Source organism: Protopterus annectens, chromosome 10.part0 (assembly GCF_019279795.1).
Source record: "Protopterus annectens isolate FY-2018-M chromosome 10.part0, PAN1.0, whole genome shotgun sequence".
In the NCBI taxonomy this organism is placed as follows: domain Eukaryota; kingdom Metazoa; phylum Chordata; order Ceratodontiformes; family Protopteridae; genus Protopterus; species Protopterus annectens.
In genome coordinates, this window is record NC_056744.1 from 1,837,986,458 (window position 1) to 1,838,007,779 (window position 21,322).

The 21,322-nt window shown below is 40.9% G+C and overlaps 1 protein-coding gene across 1 annotated transcript in view; it reads right to left on the reverse strand.

Moving 5' to 3' along the window:
- LOC122814091 (sulfotransferase 1C1-like) overlaps window positions 1-21,322 on the reverse strand; it is a 464,542-nt gene that overhangs the window by 221,739 nt on the left and 221,481 nt on the right. The window contains exon 3 of the mRNA XM_044086701.1: window positions 18,331-18,459. Coding sequence (XP_043942636.1) covers window positions 18,331-18,459 — 129 coding nt within the window. The remainder of the gene's footprint in view (window positions 1-18,330; window positions 18,460-21,322) is intronic.

Below are 21,322 nucleotides of genomic sequence, written 5' to 3' on the forward strand. Positions count from 1 at the left end.
ACCAGAAACCAAGCACCCCAAATGATGTGTGCATAGAACCACACAATGAAACACACACTGGAACCGCATCTCCAGATACTAATTCATTTTTAATATGAAGTTTAAGGGGTTTTGTCCAACATTGACTAGGACTTCATCAGAAACTAACTAAGATCTTTGACAAACACTTACGTAAAATCCCTGAAGTCAGCTGACCACAGTCATGTGATTAAACACAAAAATATTTAAAAACATTTAAAACTTTTAAAAACATTATTTAAAACCATGTAAATACCAAGACAATACCAAAACATAACACATTATATTACACAACTTAACCAAACTGTGTTTCAAAAGACCAACTCTGTCTTACAATTGATACTAATAAAGAATTTTCCATGCAAGAAAACCTACACTCGGCACTTAGCAGCCCTTAATTTCATTACACTGGCAACAGCTGTCCTATTCAGCCTGAGAACTTAGTAACGTCCAACCAAAGTCGCCATAATAACTCCCTATATTTATGACCCACCCCTATTATTAATTGGTTCATAGGTTCATAGGAGGGTACTAGGATATTGACCCTAGGGCCTTTATAAGCTTAGCCTCTTTATACCCTGGTCCCCTTATTGAACAAGTTGTATGGTCTAATTTGCAGCACAAGTCTATGATCAGCACTGACTGCCCTTATCCAAGAGGGACATAGGTGACACCCATCCAGTTGTCTAAGTTACACTTAAATAGGGTCATTGAGGAGCTCTGTTTTACGTGAATTGGGAGTTTGTTCCAGAGGAGTGGTAATCTCTGGGAGACATATCTGTCTCTCCAGCATGTCCTGTTAATGTCACAGGCTAGGTTAAGATTCCTACACCAAGTGAATCTTGTCCCATTTCACTTGTGGATGTGCAGCATTTTGATTAGGCCAGGGTCCAAGACTGCTCTGTAGGCCAGGCACAAGTCGCCTTTCAGAAGCATATAAGATACTGAGTACTGTGACAGGGTTTTCATTCTGTCCATTTAGATCATGTGCTAAAGGCTCTGAATTTTCTTGGCAAGAAGCCTCTGAGGTCTCTCCAGCTGCTGCAGGTGTCTGGTGAGGTACATATAGAAGGTTGTGTTGTACTATATTAGTGGTCCGATGAGGGATGAGTACAGAGGAGTTATAACACCCTTAGCTCTGGATGCGATGCCCTTACATATGAGATGTGCAACATAGAAGGCCTTCCTTACCAGTGTGAGCACATGGTGATTGAAGTTAAGGTTGTTATCAACTTGTGTTCCCAAATCTGTCACCACATACTTTGAGCTAAGGGGGTACCGTTAATATTGTAATTTGAAGGGACTTCCTCTTTGCCAAAAGAGATGATTAGGCATTTTTTGCATTTAGTTTAAGTTTGTGGCTTTGGCACCAGTCATTTCTATGTGTAAGCCTTTTTTGTAGTATGTCAACATTGTTGTGGGACTCAGTGATTGCACCCAGTTTGCAGTCATTGGCAAACTTGGTAAGCCACAGGCCATCTATTTTCACCTGGACTTCTGAGAAATAGATTCCAAACAGTAGGGGGCCTAGCACAGATCCTCGTGGTACACCACTGGTAACTGGTCTACAGGTAGAGGTGGAGTTCCCAACTTTGACTGTCTGCATTTTGTCAGTTGGCTACTCATCTAGTGACATATGGGTTAAGTCCTAATTTTTTTAATTTCTCCAAGTCTTATGGGTTTCTAATACCATGACGGGAATGGACCCCATTCCTAAGTCAAAGTATTATTAAAGTTCATGAAATTAGTTTTGTTTCAATCTCTGATGTCAGCCAAAAGTGTTCTCCGTAGCACCCACAATGTGCCCAATAATGACTCCTTCTGCAATTCATACGTGGTTACATAGATTGGTAACATATCTAAATATGATTGTAAATTCTTTTTTTATAAGACCCGTTGCTTCTACTACTATTGGAATTGTCTGGGTATCATTTCTGCCTGCAGATCCAGGTATTTTATGACTTTGTGTCTCTGTGTACGCAAGACACTGTAGTCACTGGGTGTGGTGATTTCAATGATCAGTGCTACTCTTGTCTTGTCTTGTCCACAGATACCAAGCTGAAAAATACACTGTACTGAGATTCAGATGAAAGAATTCCTCTTCCTGGTAGACCAGATCTCCTCTGCGCAGGACTTGGGAGAACAACATTACCATCTTCTCCCTTAATATAAAGAATCTCAGATAATTCCGTCAGAACGAAGCTATAAAAATCATGTAAGCATTTTCTTGTTTAGATTTTATTAGCACTTTTTAAATCAGGACAGGTGCATAAAGCAGCATTTTTCTCTAGTCTTTTTTTCAATGGTGCTGTGTAAAATGGCTACTGAGTTCTCATGTGAAGATTTAATTCATCCCCGTGTATTTTCTGGCCAAAGTGAATGACAGAGGTTTAGACAAACAGTGAAATTCAGTGCAGCATTCGTGCATTATACTTTTTCATATTCTTTCTTGCATTTGCTTGTGGACAGGTAACTGTTTTTAAGCAATGACCTAATTGCTCAGTCCTTGCAGTTCTAAGTAACTCCTTACAAGTGAAGTCTCTGTAGGTGAGAAGCCATTCATCTATGCCAACTGCAGCTTCTGCGAAAACAAGTCCGCATCATCTGTGCTTCTGACACCTGAACTACTGTTCCCAATTTCACTACGCCATACAGCCTTGGCATTGAGCCCAAGAACAGAGTGAGATTTGAAACAGAAGCCATGTATGCAGCCATGTACATAGTGCAGTGCCACTCTTTGCCTGCTCTCATTTATATGTGTGTTTCAGTACAAATCCTGCACCATACTGCCTGTTGATACAGAGCCCAACGAGGACAGAAGAAGCTATGCAGAACCTTCCAAGGTTCAAGATCTTTGAGAGCAGCGGATCATCACAGCCATAACCCACCCTCCCCCTTGGTGGGCCTTCTTAAGTTTATATTGACAGATGAGACGTCACTTCCCTATCATATTCTCTGGTCCCACGACGTAAGGAAACAACACAAACAAGTTATAACTGCCTATATTATATAGGTTCATAGGTTCATAGGTAGGTACTAGGCTATCTGCCTGAAGGCATTTATAAGCCTAGCCAGAATGTGTTGACTTTTGACCCCCCCCCTTAGATTAGTTCCCTGTGCCCCTGTCCAATAGAGCCATTGAAGTGATCCCTGGGGTAAACTTTCTGTTTTCCAAACACTTGCCAAGGTTTCTCTTGAAGAGTGTTAGCGAGGAGCTCTGCCTAATGTAGATTGGAATCTTGTTCCAGAGCATGGGAAGTCTCTGGGACAGGAATCTATCCCCCCAGCACATTTTTATTTTGTTATTTATTTATTTATTTATTTGCAGTTGGTTTACCAGGATAGTCCATTGGGCCAATAAGAACCCATCCTATTTATTGTTGTGGTGTGGTTTAGATCCCTGGAGCGTGTGGCTCGAGGGGATATGGTTTTCTTTAGATGGAACATGTCCATCAATTCTGGGTTGGACATGGCCTTGCATGTCAGGCAGAGATCACCTCTGAGTGGGCGGTATGCAACCGAGTACAGCTGGAGTTTCTTCAGTCGAGCTGCATAGGGCATCTGCTTGAGGCCAGTGATCCTCTTGATGAGGTACTTTTGTGATCTTTCCAGTTGTTGCAGGTGTCTTGTAAGGTACATCCCAATTGGGGCATTGTATTCTATGATGGGTCTGATGAGTGATGCATAGTTGGGGCCCAATGACCTCTTTCGATCTGGATGCCAACCCTTTTGTGATTAGGTGGGTCACATAGAAGGATTTGCTAATCACTTTGGCAATGTGATTATCAAAGGAGAGGTTACTATCTACTTGGGTCCCCAGATCCCTTATTACATCTTCTGTATTTAGGGGGCCACCACCAATGTGGTAGTTTGTGGGTACTTTGTTTTTTTCCAAAGAAAATGACTATGCACTTTTTGTTAGTTAGTTTGTGGCCATGGTTTTGACACCAGGTATCTGTCTCAGTGAAATGCTTTTGGAGGATCTCTGTGTCAGCCGGAGAGTCAGTTATAGCCCCTAGTTTGCATTCATCTGTAAATTTGGTCAGCCATAGTCCTCCTGTGCTTGCCTGTATCTCTGAGAAGTATATGCCGAACAGGAGGGGTCCTAGGACTGAGCCCTGGGGAACGCCACTTGTAACCGGTTTAGAGTCAGACCTAGCTCCCGCAACTCTTACCATGTGGGTTCTGCCCGTGAGCCAGTTGGCAACCCATCTTGTGATGTAGGGGTTTATGTTCAGGCTGGTGAGCTTGTCTAAAATACCTGAGTGGGGAATGGTGTCAAAGGCCTTTGCAAGGTCTAGGTAGGCTGCGTGGACCATCTTTACCTCATCTATAGCATTGGTAACTGTCTCAAAGAAATCCACCTGGTTTAGGAGGCATGATCTGCTCTTAACAAAGCCGAAGTGGGTAGGGTCCAGTGTTTGGAGGTTTCCAATGTCTCTGTTAATGAAATCCATGATGATGCACTCTGTAGCTTTGCAGGCCAAGCTAGTCAGGCTTATAGGGCGATAGTTCCTGGGGTCCATTGTGGCTCCACCTTTGTGGAGTGGAATAACCGTTGCTGTGCACCACTCTGTGGGCACATAGCCTGTGGAGAGGCTGAGTTTAAACAGTGTGTTTAGGTGAGGGGTTAGTTCATCTCTGAGCTAGCGTAGGATGCAGCCTGGGACACTGTCTGGTCCCATTGATGCTGTGTGTTTGGCTTTGGAGAGGGCTGTTTTAACCTGAGTGTCTGTGATTACAGGGGCACTACATTCTCCTGGTATAGTTATGGGCCCTTTTGGGGGTGAGAGGGGGGTGAAGTTTGCACTGAACCTGTCTGCCAGGATGTTGGCTATATTGGTCAGTTCAGTGTATTTTGTGCCATTCTTCACTAACTCCGAGCAGATCTGAGAATTGCCACTTAGATTCTTGACATAGCTAAAGAATGCCTTGTGGTTATCTTTGGAGTCCATGGCAATTTTTCTTTCGAAGCTAGCCGTGGATGATTTTATGAGGGAACGTAGTTTCTTGCTGATACTGATCAGGGATGTCTTTCCTTCTTGGGATTTTACTCTTTTCTGTAATAGTTTCCTCCTTCTATTGTATAGCTTGTTTATGGCAGGGTTCCACCAGACTGGTTTCCTTTTCTTGCAGGAGTGATTCTTGGTTTTGTCTGTGATAGCACGATCCATGCAGTCTTGTAGGTGCCCATAGAGTGCATTAGTAAAGGATTTTGCAGCTTGGACAACATTATCATTTAGCATGGGGGCTTTGAAACTTCCCACCTTGGTCTTAAGTAATGTGAAGTTTGCTTTTGAAAAGTTTTTCACAGTGGTTTCTTTGACCGGGGGTGGTGGCGGAATGTGGATATCCAGAGTGATTAGTTTATGGTCAGATCTAACCAAAGAGGGGTTGACTTCCAGTGTGGAACACCGGTCGCCCATGTTGATGATGACCAAGTCCAATTATGTTGTCACCTCTGGTGGGGGTGTTGACCAGTTGATCCAGGGCGTTTGAGTTTATAAATTCTAGGAAATGTTGGGCAAGGGAGTTTCTACTTGAGTAGTTCTCCCAGTTAATGTTTGGGTAATTGAAATCACCCAATACCAGGTTGTTTGGTAGGGTCTTTATGTTTCCCAGTGTTTCCAGGAATGCGGAGTGGGGGTCCTAGGACATGGTGGGTGATCTGTAGCAAACTATAATTTTAATAGCAGTTTTGCCCATTGTTAGTTGCACATGGATGATCTCTGAAGCATCGTGCTGTGCCACTAACCTGGAGGTGTGGGTATCATTGATGAATATGGATACTCCCCCGCCTTTTGTATTTCAGTCTGGATTTTGTGGCCAAAATATATGGTATGACTTGTACCTGGTAGTGCTGGGGTGCTCTCTGCAGCCTTAAACCAGGTTTTTGTTACTGCACATATATTGATTTTCTCCATACTGAGGAGTGCCTCAAGTGCATGCATTTTGAGGTTTAGACTTCTGGCATTGAGTAGCATTACCCTCAGTTTTTTCTTACTTGTGCTATTTACGGTGGTGGGTTTGTCTTTTGAGCCTTGCCTAAAAAAGGCACTATGGGGGTGGCAAGAGCCTTGGCCAGTATTTGAAAGCCTAAGGGTGACAGGTGCAAGCCATCTCTAGCGAAGCAGAGTGGCTTGTTGAGCATGTCATCCCAGGCTGACAGACACTGGATCCCCTTTGAATGACACCAGAAGCTTAGCCAATTGTTGAAATTGATAATTTTTTCTCTATACCGTGGTATCATTCTTGGTGAGTACAGGATGCTACTCAGGGTCAAGGTCATACCGGCTTGGGCTACGTGATCAGAGAGCTCCTCCATGTCTCTTTTCATGTAGTCCCGGGAGGTATGGCTCAGGTCATTCACACCAACAAGGACAATGATAGAGTCATATTTGTACTTGTTCTGGAGTGACCTGAGTGCTTGTGTTATGTGGCGGATCCTGGCACCCGACAGGCAGCTAACAGTAACCTTCTCCTTGTTCAGCCTAGTGAGTGGGACGTCAGTGTGCCTGACTATAGTCACCTATTACTAGTATGTTGGGTATGTTATTTTGCCTTAAGGGCTGTGATTGTGTGGCACACTGGTTTTGTGAAGTGTGTGTTTCATGGTTTGTGTTGGGGGGTAGAGGTTGCTTGGATGTCTGCTTTGGAGGTCTCTGTTGCTTCTGCAGATTTTTATTTAGAGCCTCAGAGTATGTTTTTGTGTATTTATGTGTGTTTTTGCCAGTGCTGGTTTCATAGGTCTATGCGAGACTGGTGGTGTGATGCAAGTAATTCCCTTCTCCTCTTGACTGCCTGGTCCAGTCTTGGGTTGAGAGAGCTTAGCCTCCAGTTTGGCTGTATAATTGCATCTCTCGCATGTATTAGTGTTTGGTGGAAGGAGGAGAGGGTTGTCTGTGTACATGAGGCAATTGTAACATTGCCTCAAAATGCTCAAATTCACCAATTGGACTGGAGAGTACACCTGAAACTGTCCTTTGGACATGCCTGGATAGGTACAGTGAACTGTTTTACTTATTGGCTGATAAGGTCAAATAGAGAGCCTGGTCCTTCTCTACAGTATAGGGGGGGCGTTTAGTGCTAAGGTTTATTAGTGCTTGCTCTGAGTTTTGAGCAAGTGCCGGTATGAGAAGTGAAAGGTTTGAGTGCTTAAGTTGAAAGTTTGTCTAGTTCCAAGGGAAAAATTGAAGAGTAGACTTTTTAAAACAACCGAAAAATTGAAGAGTGACATTTTAAAACAACCGACATTTTAAAACAACCAATATGTCACCTGGTTATTGATGTTAGGCAATGTAAATTTAACAAGCTGACAGTGACATTATAAACTGTTTATGTAACATCTGGGTGCTGAAGTTAAACTTGCCAAATGTGACACCTGGGAGATAATGTTATAAGCAGATCATGTAACAGAGGAATGTTGATGTAATAAAATCATTCATGTGATACCAAACTGTTCGAAATACAACTTCAACTATACCATACATGTGACTGATGTTATAAAACTGTGTATCTGATACCTAGAAGGTAAAGTCACATGGCTGGTTTTATAACCTGTGTGTTACATGGGTGGTGTTGTAAAGGAAAGTTACATAACATGTACTTTAACACTAAATATAACCTCATCCACTTATAATTAGACAACAACCATTTGTCTTCTAGCTTACAGCCTTCGTAAGAGGCTGGTCCTTTTTTTTTTCTAAACAGTAACACATTCTTGCTTATTGGCACGAGGCATGATGATGTTACGGTTAAGGTATTTACCTTACAGACACAAGGTGCAGGATTTGATTCTCAGATGGGGTAATTGGCTAGGTTTAAAATAGCCTACAAGGGCAGTTAGCCTAGTACTAATCTATGAAACTGTCCAGCCTGTTATAGAGCTCCTCACATAAACAACAGAAACCAACATGCTGATTATATAAAACCATCCACATGACACCCAGGTCAGCTATAAAGTCATCAGTGTGACATCTAGGCCATTATGAAAACACCTATGGGGCATCCACATCCTGATATAAAACAATGACTGTGACACCCTGATTCTGATGCCATAAAACCACCTATGCAACACTAGGGTTTTTAGTCAACTATATTTACTGAGGTGATAATACCATCCACATGACACAGGGATTGGTAAAAGACCACTCAAGGCCCCTCATGACATCTGAGTACTGACAGATGCAGTGGTTCACATGTTGGAGCCAGGTGTTCGAAGTTAATACACTGGCCATCATAGTTTTAACATGTAACAGTGAATGTGTATGTAAAATGTGGATCGGTTTACATCCAGTACAATGTTTGTTGCAGGCTGTTTTCAGTCAGACGTTGCTGTGAAGAAGTGCTGCTGTGTATGCAAAATGTCGATCGGTTTACATGCAGTACAATGTTTGTTACAGGCTGTTTTCAGTCAGACGTTGCTGTGAAGAAGTGCTGTTTTCAATAATACTGAAGCAGCTCCTATAAAAAAGGCAGATGACAAAGAGACAAATAAACGGAGAGGTTATGTAGGAAGATCACAAGAGGGTGGAGAAGAGCTTACATATACCAAAAGAGGGAGTGGCGACAACCTACACAGACAAAATAAAAGACTGCAAATAGCAGAAATGGAGGAAGAAATACTACAGAGAGGATGGAGCAGTGAACATACCTCTCCACTATACAGATTTTTGCAGAATGTCCAGATTTTTGTTTCATATTTGTGGTCCATTCCTCATAAAATATATGGTTTTCTGGTAAATCGCTGAGGATTAAATAATGAGAGATGTTTGAGTTTAAAACTCCATATCCTTCAGAAAATTCATGCTAATGCAAAACTATTATTCTATCAACTTTCTAAGTTTGTAAGAACAATATTTAAAATGTGTCCCTATTTTTGTGCCTTTGTCCCCCCATTATTTTAGGCTTTGTCTGGGTTTTTATGCTCTAAGAAGCTGAAAGATATGGTAGTAGATGGGACAAAAAGCAAATGAGAGGAGGAGACCCAATGTGTAGATGTGAGAAGATAGTTGTACTGATTGAAGACTCACTGTCCAAGAGGCTTAAGAGTCTTCACAATGGATATTGGTGAATGGAACTAGCCTCTGGGCTTAGACTAAGTAAAATATGAGAGGAAGCAACCAAAGTGATCAACTGGAGGTGGATGCATATTGTGGTGCATGCAGACCCCAGTCTTGTATTGAAGGAGAAGCTGAGGTGACAGCAAGCAAGGCCAGAGAGTAGCCATAGAGATGCCAGGACAGGGGATGGTAGAGACATACTCAGAAGTGTTACCTGCACCAGGTGGCAGCATGGTGTGGAAGGAAAGGTTACTGAGTGTCATGCCTGCCTTAAGAAGTAGGCTTGGGACTTGTAGGATGATGGGGGGGACAACTGACAGGCTAACCATCTCTGTACAAGAGACAGGCTCCATCTTTGCCCAGAGAGAAAAGCAATGCTTATTCCTGGGTTACAAAAGTGCATCTAAGAGAGAGACAGAGGGTGACAAAAGCAGACGAGGGGTAGGTGATTAGGCAGTAGAAAGAATAAAAAGAGATTCAGAACATAGCAGAGGAACAAATGAGTGATTCAGACACTGGCTGGGTTGTCTTACTCAGCAGTGCAAGGAGTCTTGGGGAAAAAAGAGGAGGAGCTGTGAGGAGCAGTAGTGGAAAGGAGGCCAGACATTAATGAGGGTTGGCATAATGGCTGAGGTGTTTACCTCAGAGGTACAGGGTTTGATTGTCACCTTTGACAAGATGAATTGGATAGTCTTAAAATGGCCCACAAGGGCAGCTAGCCTAGTATGAATCCATGAACCTATAAACATGGGCCAGTGACAAGAGAGGATGGGGCATTATGGTACCGGAGTATAAGCTGTTCAAGAATGACAGAGAAGGAATAGAGGGGGGTGAAGTAGCAATCTGCATTAATGATTGCATCATGTGAAGAAATGAAGTAATGTACATAGTGTATTCATGTAAAGAAAGGAAGCCTTGTACACAGTGCATTTATGCAAATAAATGAAGCAAAGTACATAGTGTATTCATGTAAATAAATGAAGCCATGTATATAGTGCATTCATATAAGGAAATGAAGTAATATACATAGTGTATTCATACAAATAAATGAAGCAAAGTACATAGTGCATTCATGTAAAGAAATGAAGTAATGTACATAGTGTATTCATACAAACAAATGAAGCAAAGTACATAGTGCATTCGTGTAAAGAAATGAAGTAATGTACATAGTGTATTCATGCAAATAAATGAAGCAAAGTACATAGTGCAGTCATGTAAAGAAATGAAGCCATGAACATAGTGCTTTCCATGAAACCATGTTTATAGGTTCATAGGTTAGTACTAAGCTAACTGCCCTTGCGAGCAATTGTAAGCCTAGCCAATTATCCCCTGTGAGATTCAAACCTTGTACCTTGTGTTTGAAAGGCAAACACCTTAACCACTAGGCCACCCTCCCACCCTATGATTATTAGAAATGTATATTGTGCATTCATGTAAAGAAAGAAAGCTATGTACATAGGGCGGTTTACTATCATTTTGTTGAAAGACACCATATTTTTGAGTTGTTTCATCAACTCAAATGGCTGAAATTGTAAATGCTGTTTTTACCATATATCAAATAAGGTAAAAATGATGTTTGGCATCTGAACCAGTTCGACTTTTGCTTTAAAATAACTGTTAAAGTGAAAGGTGATTTTGCAAGAAACACTCACTTACATGCTTTCACTTTTATGCATTTGGAAGGTTGTGGTTCACTGTTTTTACCAGTCACCTACGTGATTATAAGATTTTGAAATCCGCATAAGCATCATTCAACAAAATGATAGTAAACCCATAGTGCATTTATGTAAAGAAATGAAGCCATGTACATAGTGCATTCATGTAAAGAAAGGAAGCCATGTACACAGTGCATTCATGTAAATAAATGAAGCCATGTACATAGTGCATTCATGTAAAGAAAGGAAGCCATGTACATAGTGCATTCATGTAAAGAAAGGAAGCCATGTACATAGTGCATTCATGTAAAGAAAGGAAGCCATGTACATAGTGTATTCATATAAAGAAATGAAACAATGTTTTTAGATACAGAGTAGAAAGAAGAAAGGAAGGAGCAGCACCGGTCAGGCAGAGCAAAATGGGAGGGAGACAACAAAAGACTGGGAAAAAAAGAGGTGTTTCAGTCTTCACAAAAGAAAGTAAAAGGAGGGGGCCCTGATGGAAGGAAGGCAGGGGAGAAGGAAAAGAAATAGTGCACATGCACCAGGGTAAAGGGAAAGGAGGCTCAGAAGAAACTGGCTGCCCATAGAAAGGATTGCACTGGAAAGTGGATTGAAGCTGTTAAAATGCATGTATACACAGTGTACATCTGTACAGTATGTAATAGCATTGTCCTTTTAATAGAAATGCGTGTATACAAGGTGTACATCTGTACAGTATGTAATAGCATTGTTCTTTTAACAGAAATGCATGTATACACAGTGTACATCTGTACAGTATGTAATAGCATTGTCCTTTTAGTAGAAATGCGTGTATACATGGTGTACATCTGTACAGTATGTAATAGCATTGTTCTTTTAATAGAAATGCATGTATACACGGTGTACATCTGTGCAGTATGTAATAGCATTGTCCTTTTAATTGAAATGCATGTATACACGGTGTACATCTGTACAGTATGTAATAGCATTGTCCTTTTAATAGAAATGCGTGTATATAAGGTGTACATCTGTACAGTATGTAATAGCATTGTTCTTTTAATAGAAATGCATGTATACACGGTGTACATCTGTACAGTATGTAATAGCATTGTCCTTTTAATAGAAATGCGTGTATATAAGGTGTACATCTGTACAGTATGTAATAGCATTGTTCTTTTAATAGAAATGCATGTATACACGGTGTACATCTGTACAGTATGTAATAGCATTGTCCTTTTAATAGAAATGCGTATATACATGGTGTACATCTGTACAGTATGTAATAGCATTGTTCTTTTAATAGAAATGCATGTATACACGGTGTACATCTGTACAGTATGTAATAGCATTGTCCTTTTAATAGAAATGCATGTATACACAGTGTACATCTGTACAGTATGTAATAGCATTGTTGTTTTAATAGAAATGCATGTATACACGGTGTACATCTGTACAGTATGTAATAGCATTGTCCTTTTAATAGAAATGCATGTATACACGGTGTACATCTGTACAGTATGTAATAGCATTGTCCTTTTAATAGAAATGCGTGTATACATGGTGTACATCTGTACAGTATGTAATAGCATTGTCCTTTTAATAGAAATGCATGTATACACAGTGTACATCTGTACAGTATGTAATAGCATTGTCCTTTTAATAGAAATGTGTGTATACATGGTGTACATCTGTACAGTATGTAATAGCATTGTTCTTTTAATAGAAATGCATGTATACATGGTGTACATCTGTACAGTATGTAATAGCATTGTCCTTTTAATAGAAATGCATGTATACATGGTGTACATCTGTACAGTATGTAATAACATTGTCCTTTTAATAAAAATGCGTGTATACAGTGTGTACATCTCTACGGTATGTAATAGCATTGTCCTTTTAATAGAAATGCATGTATACACAGTGTACATCTGTACACTATGTAATAGTATAATCCTTTTAATAGAAATGCATGTATACATGGTGTACATCTGTACAGTATGTAATAGCAAAGTCATTTTAATAGAAATGCGTGTATACACGGTGTACATCTGTACAGTATGTAATAGCATAGTCCTTTTAATAGAAATAGGTGTATACACGGTGTACATCTGTACAGTATGTAACAGCATAGTCCTTTTAATAGAAATGCATGTATACATGGTGTACATCTGTACAGTATGTAATAGCATTGTCCTTTTAATAGAAATGCATGTATACACGGTGTACATCTATACAGTATGTAATAGCATTGTCCTTTTAATAGAAATGTGTGTATACATGGTGTACATCTGTACAGTATGTAATAGCATTGTTTTTAATAGAAATGCATGTATACATGGTGTACATCTGTACAGTATGTAATAGCATTGTCCTTTTAATAGAAATGCATGTACACATGGTGTACATCTGTACAGTATGTAATAGCATTGTCCTTTTAATAGAAATGCATGTATACACAGTGTACATCTCTACAGCATGTAATAGCATTGTTCTTTTAATAGAAATGCATGTATACAAGGTGTACATCTGTACAGTATGTAATAGCATTGTCTTTTTAATAGAAATGCATGTATACACAGTGTACATCTGTACAGCATGTAATAGCATTGTCCTTTTTATAGAAATGCATGTATACATGGTGTACATCTGTACAGTATGTAATAGCATTGTCGTTTTAATAGAAATGCGTGTATACACAGCGTACATCTGTACAGTATGAGATAGCATTGTCCTTTTAATAGAAATGCGTGTATACACGGCGTACATCTGTACAGTATGTAATAGCATTGTCCTTTTAATAGAAATGCATGTATACACAGTGTATGTCTGTACACTATGTAATAGCATTGTCTTTTTAATAGAAATGCATGTATACACAGTGTACATCTGTACAGCATGTAATAGCATTGTCCTTTTTATAGAAATGCATGTATACATGGTGTACATCTGTACAGTATGTAATAGCATTGTCGTTTTAATAGAAATGCGTGTATACACAGCGTACATCTGTACAGTATGAGATAGCATTGTCCTTTTAATAGAAATGCGTGTATACATGGCGTACATCTGTACAGTATGTAATAGCATTGTCCTTTTAATAGAAATGCATGTATACACAGTGTACATCTGTACAGTATGTAATAGCATTGTCCTTTTAATAGAAATGCATGTATACACGGTGTACATCTGTACGGTATGTAATAGCATTGTCCTTTTAATAGAAATGCAATCATCCACGGTGTACATTTGTGCAGCATGTAATAGTATTGTCCTTTTAATAGAAATGCATGTATACACGGTGTACTTTTGTACAGTATGTGATAGCATTGTCCTTTTAATAGAAATGCATGTATACACAGTGTACATCTGTACAGCATGTAATAGCATTGCCCTTTTAATAGAAATGCATTTATACACAGAGTACATCTTTACAGCATGTAATAGCATTGCCCTTTTAATAGAAATGCATGACACTGTACATTTAAGAATGTCTGTACCATAATGCACTGCAGATATTAAGCTGTGGACAGATGGGTGAAGATGTTAAGCTGTGCACAGATGGGTGCAGATGTTAAGCTGTGCACAGATGAGTGCAGATGTTAAGCTGTGGACAGATGGGTGCAGATGTTAAGCTGTAGACAGATGGGTGCAGATGTTAAGCTGTGGACAGATGGGTGCAGATGTTAAGCTGTGAACAGATGGGTGCAGATGTTAAGCTGTGCACAGATGGGTGCAGATGTTAAGCTGTAGATAGATGGGTGCAGATATTAAGCTGTGGACAGATGGGTGCAGATGTTAAGTGTTAACATTATTAGCATTTATGTTGCGCTGCCATGTTGGTTGTAATAAAGTTACCTGTTTACCAAAACCTGCAGTGAATCCTGACATTTCTGAGATTATTCTCACTAGAAGCAATCTGTATTTCATAGCCCCACCTGACAATGATAAAACACAAGAACACGATGGGGTGATTCCTAGAGGTCTCAAAAATCTGGTCAGTGTGATGGCAGCCCCCTAATGAAGTTCATCAATAGATTACTTGCTTGTGCAGAAGTGCTGGAGGGAAAATGTGGTGCCTTTGGTCAAAGGGAGGAAGAAAATGTCCATGGAATTACAGGCCTGCTGCTTTAACAACAGTGGCAGGGAATGCCATGCAGGAAATTCTGATGGGAAGCATTTCTAGAGGTCAGCAATCTCTAGGACTGCAACCACCATGGATTGATGACCTGACGGAGCTGTCAATAAAACCTGATCTAGTTCTATGATGGAATTACATGGGGGAGCACCAACAGATGTTATATATCTGGATTTCAGCAAGGCCATTGACTCCAGCCAATGCAGGAGGATGTTAGAAAAAAATGTCTGAGAAGACTGAAGAAATGAGACCTGCATGGTTTTAATGGTAGGAAATACAGGGTTTTAGCAAATGGGACAATGTAAGCAATTAGGAAAGTGAATCAAAAGGTGGATCAGGGACCCCTGAAGAAATAATCCCCTCCATAAGTGAAGGTATGCCTACACTGTCACCCCATTGCATACCCCCCAGTCCTTGTGTAAGGGACAGGGGTAACTATAAAAGAAAACATCAAATCACCCCTGATAGCTGTCTGAATGATGGCCTTTCCTGGCCAACACTCACTCCAGTGATGGGGAATGAATGGGTCATTTGGTCATTGATGAGAGGACAAGAAAAGAGTGCAAAAAGGAGGTTAGGTAGGTGATGAGAGGAGTACTGTAGGGGTCTGTCATGGGTCCAGTACTCCTTGGTATGTTTGTAGCAGACGTATCGGAGTGTGCTTGTCTCAGACATATGTTTAAGAAGGGAGAACTGGATTATCCTCTTTGATGCTGAAACAATGACTGGAGCAGTCATGAACGTTGGTGAGAGGAATGTATGGAAGGATTTGGAAAGGCTGAATATGTGGCCACAATAGTGGCAGCTGAAGTTCAGTGCAAACAAATGCAAAGTCCTGCACCTGAGCCATAACAGCCCAGGTGTGAAGTATCTGCTGGGGAGTAGTAATGATGGGAAGATAGCAGGAAAAGAATCTTGAGGTGTCAATCACACCACAATTGGCCCAAAGGGAGTGGAATGAGGGGGCAGTGAGAGCTGCAAATAAAATGTTGGCGTGTATCCTCATGAGGATAGACTCTAGCAGCAGAGGTAATGCTTTCATTCTGCAGGGCCTTAATCACTCTAATCACTCTACACCTTGATTACGGCATGCAGTTCTGGAGGCCCAGTAAGTAAAAGGGCATCACGCTGCTGGAAGAAATGTGGAAAAAAGCTACCAGAAAGATCCTTGAGCCTGATAGGAAGGAACAGGACCAGAGGCCTGAGGGCCTAGACCTTCTCTCACTCGAGACAAAAAGATTCAGTGGGGATGTGATACTGGTGCCTAAGATCACATCAGGAAGATAAGAAAGGATCTCTCTGAATAAGAAGGGATATTGGGAAGGAGGGAGGACACAGGCAGTAGACTGCAGGGACTAACTGCTCCCTGGATCCTGGAAAGTACTTTACCCATAGAAAACTGTTGACCTATGGAAAGGATTAATGGAATGGATAGTGGAAAGAGAGTCTTCAGAGGCCTTCAAGAGAGCATGGGACATGGGGAGAAAACACCAAAGTATAGACGGAGAGGAAGTAGAAAGTTAAATGCACTTAAAAGGGCCGATAACATAAATTTATTGTCTCATTCTGTAGTCAAATGTAATATAAAGATCAACGGTTCCAAATTATATCCTTGGGATGCGATCATCTGTTTAAAGAAAGGCATCCTTCTAGGTATGGAGGCTGTCCTTCGAATATCCCAGCTGGCTTGTAGGAATTGGGCTATAGGCCACCACCTTCCCATCACTAGCATTTCTCATCAGTATGGGTGAAACAGCCTGCATTTGAAAAGAACATTGTCCTACCATTAATATTACATGTAGTACATTGTCCTACCATTAATATTATATGTAGTACATTGTCCTACCATTAATATTACATGTAGTACATTGTCCTACCATTAATATTACATGTAGTACATTGTCCTACCATTAATATTACATGTAGTACATTGTCCTACCATTAATATTACATGTAGTACATTGTCCTACCATTAATATTACATGTAGTACATTGTCCTACCATTAATATTACATGTAGTACAGTGTCCTACCATTAATATTACATGTAGTACAGTGTCCTACCATTAATATTACATGTAGTACATTGTCCTACCATTAATATTACATGTAGTACATTGTCCTACCATTAATATTACATGTAGTACATTGTCCTACCATTAATATTACATGTAGTACAGTGTCCTACCATTAATATTACATGTAGTACAGTGTCCTACCATTAATATTACATGTAGTACAGTGTCCTACCATTAATATTACATGTAGTACATTGTCCTACCATTAATATTACATGTAGTACATTGTCCTACCATTAATATTACATGTAGTACATTGTCCTACCATTAATATTACATGTAGTACATTGCCCTACCATTAATATTACATGTAGTGCAGTGTCCTACCATTAATATTACATGTAGTACATTGTCCTACCATTAATATTACATGTAGTACATTGTCCTACCATTAATATTACATGTAGTACATTGTCCTACCATTAATATTATATGTAGTACATTGTCCTACCATTAATATTACATGTAGTACATTGTCCTACCATTAATATTATATGTAGTACATCTAACAGTAAGGTTTTGTTCCTTTTGGACAAAGGCATCAGGCAATGATACCATCTGCTCCCTTCAGAGTCACTGTGTTAAAAGTTATGGAATCTGAGCTCTGTCAATGGCCCCAAGGATTGAGCACCTTAATTTCCATTTTCCCAGTCATCAGGTACTACTTTATTATTTTTTCAGTTGCAGGTACCACTTTATCTCTACCTAGCCAACTCCTCAGTGATCTAAGTTCAATCTGAACTGGCTTTGGGTGGTGACTTGTCTGCACATGGGCTAAACTCTTGGCTAGGCTTATAAGGGCCTCAGGGCCAATAACCTAGTTACCTCCTATGATCCTATGAATCCTGAGATAAGGTCACCGCTGCCACATACAGAAGGCCAGCTGTTGCAGAAGTTATCCAGCATATGTCATAGCAACTGTGGTCATGTCATGTGGCCATAAACACTGAAGTCATGCATATGGGCTGAGCTGAAAGATGAGGTCACATTTCCTAGCATGGTTTCACCAATTCATAAACTCTGAATCATTCCACATATCCTTCAACAGGCAGTATTCCGGGGGAAATCTTCTCAATGTCAGTCTGTTCTTTTGGGGTGTGTGAGCCAAAAACAATGCAAACTCTCAGACACCATATGGCTCCTCTCTGTTTGACCCATCAATAACCATCTCATGTCAACATCAGCAAAGGTTAACCAGGAGGCTTATAGCTGCTGAAAAAAATATAGTTTAAAACTAATCCTGATGGGTTTTAGAATAGAAGATCAAACAAGTTCTAAATTAATCACAAACTTGAACTAGACAGAGCTTTTCCCTTGTGTCAGTCACTGAGTGTGACTCAACAGAATATATTCACCATGAAATGGGAAAAGCATGACAAGGGTTTCAGTGAAAGAACTTACCAGATGGATATGGAGGCATCTCATTACATTCCAGGAAGGGGATTCTCTCATGAGTTGGGGCACGCTGACATTTCTCCAAATCACCTTCATTGAGAATCATATCAACAATCTCCTGTATCCATGTTGTACCTGGATAAAGGAGCGCAAATCAATTGATTAACAAAACTTAAGGGCAGGAATAAAAATTAAAAAAAAAAGAAAAAAAAAACAAGGTTTTGTACCAATATAAACAATGTTTATGTAAGACTGGAACTTGCCTGTTATTAATATTAGCCTATTTAAAAATGCTAAAATTCTATATTACCCATTCCAAAGTAGGACAATACATTAATGCAGAATTCTACACTCCATATTTAAAACAAAAAGTGCTGTGGACTGAACACCTACATCAGAAAGTAACAAGCTGGACTACATGTGCTGGAGTGAAAGTGAACACCAGCAGCAAAATGTAACAAGCTGGACTACATGAGCTGGAGTGAGACTGAACACCTGCATCAGAATGTAACAGGCTGGACTACATATGCTGGAGTGAAAGTGAACACCAGCACCAAAATATAACAAGCTGGACTACATGTGCTGGAGTGAGACTGAACACCTGGACCAGAATGTAAGAAGCTGGTCTACATGTGCTGGAGCGAGAGTGAAATCCTGCAGCAGAATATAACAGGCTGGACTGCATGTGCTGGAGTGAGAGTGAACACCTGAATCCTGCAACAGAATGTAACAAACTGGATTATATGTGCTGTAGTGAGACTAAACACCTGCATCAGAATGTAACAAGATGGACTACATGTGCTGGAGTGAGAGTGAACACCTGACACTGGCAACAGAATATAACAAGCTGGACTACATGTGCTAGAGTGAGACCGAACACCTGCATCATAATGTAACAAGCTCGACTACATGTGCTGGAGTAAGAGTGAACACCTGTATTAGAGTGCAACAAACTGGACTACATGTGCTGGAATGAGCGTGAACACCTGCATCAGAATGTAACAATCTCGACTACACGTGCTGGAGTGAGTGTGAACACCTGTATTAGAGTGTAACAAGGTGGACTACATGTGCTGGAGTGACAGTGAACACCTGTAGCAAAATGTAACAAGGTGGACTATATGTGCTGGAGTGAGACTGAACACCTGCTTCAGAATGTAGCAATCTGGAGTACATGTGCTGGAGTGAAACTGAACACCTGCATCAGAATGTAACAAGCTGGACTACATGTGCTGGAGTGAGACTGAACATCTGACACCTGCACCAAAATGTAACAAGCTAGTCTACATATGCTGGAGTGAGACTGAACACCTGACACCTGCACCAGAATGTAACTAGCTGGGCTACATGTGCTGGAGTGAGAGCAAATACCTGAAACCTGCACGAAAATGTAACAAGCTGGACTACATGTGCTGGAGTGAGACTGAACATCTGACACCTGCACCAGAATGTAACAAGCTGGAATACATATGCTGGAGTGAGGCTGAACACCTGCACCAGAATGTAACAAGCTGGACTACATGTGCTGGAGTGAGAGCGAACACCTGAAACCCGCACCAGAATATAACAAGCTGGACAACATGTGTTGGAGTGAGAGTGAATACCTGCATTAGAGTATAACAAGCTGGACTACATGTGCTGGACTGAGAGTGAACACCTGACACCTGCACCAGAATGTAACAAACTGGCCTACATGTGCTGGAAGGAGACTGAACACCTGCATCAGAATATAACAAGCTGGTCTACATGTGCTGGAGTGAGAGTGAACACCTGCATCAGAAGGTAACAAGCTGGAATACATGTGCTGCAGTGAAAGTAAACACCTGCATCAGATGGTAACAAGCTAGACTACACGTGCCGGAGTGAGAGTGAACACCTGCATTAAAGTGTAACAAGGTGGACTACACGTGCCGGAGTGAGAGTGAACACCTGCATTAAAGTGTAACAAGGTGGACTACATGTGCTGGAGTGAGAGTGAGCACATGGAGCAGAATGTAACAAGCTGGCTATATGTGCTGGAGTGAGACTGAACACCTGTATCAGAATGTAACAATCTCGACTATATGTGCGGGAGCGAGAGTGAACACCTGACACCTGCATCAGAATGTAACAAGCTGGACTACAATTCCTGGAGTGAGACTGAACACCTTACACCTGCATCAGAATGTAACAAGCTGGACTACATGTGTTGGAGTGAGACTGAACATCTGCACCAGAATGTAACAAGCTGGATTACATATGTTAGAGTGAGACTGAACACCTGCACCAGAATATAACAAGCTAGACTACATGTGTTGGAGTGAGACTGAACACCTGCAGCAGAATATAACAAGCTGGACTACATGTGCTGGAGTGAGAGTGAACACCTGACTCCTTCATCAGAATGTAACAGGCTGGACTACATGTGCTAGAGTGAGACTGAACACCTGACACCTGCACCAGAATGCAACAATCTGGGCTACATATACTGGAGTGAGACTGAACACCTGCATCAAAATGTAACAAGCTGGACCACATGGGCTGGAGTGAGACTGAACACTTGCACCAGAATGTAACAAGCTGGACAACATGTGTTGGAGTGAGACTGAACACCTAACACCTGCACCAGAATGTAACAAGCTGGACTACATGTGCTGGAGTGAGACTGAATACCTGCATCAAAATATAATAAGCTGGACTACATGTGCTGGAGTGAGAGTGAACACCTGACACCTGCATCAGTGTGTAACAAGATGGACTACATGTGCTAGAGAGAGACGGAACACCTGCACCAGAATGTAACAATCTGGGCTACATGTGCTGGAGTGAGACTGAACACCTGCCCCAGAATGTAACAATCTGGGCTACATGTGCTGGAGTGAGACTGAACACCTGCACCAGAATGTAACAATCTGGGCTACATGTGCTGGAGTGAGACTGAACACCTGCACCAGAATGTAACAAACTGGACTACATGTGCTGGAGTGAGACTGAACACCTGCACCAGAATGTAACAAGC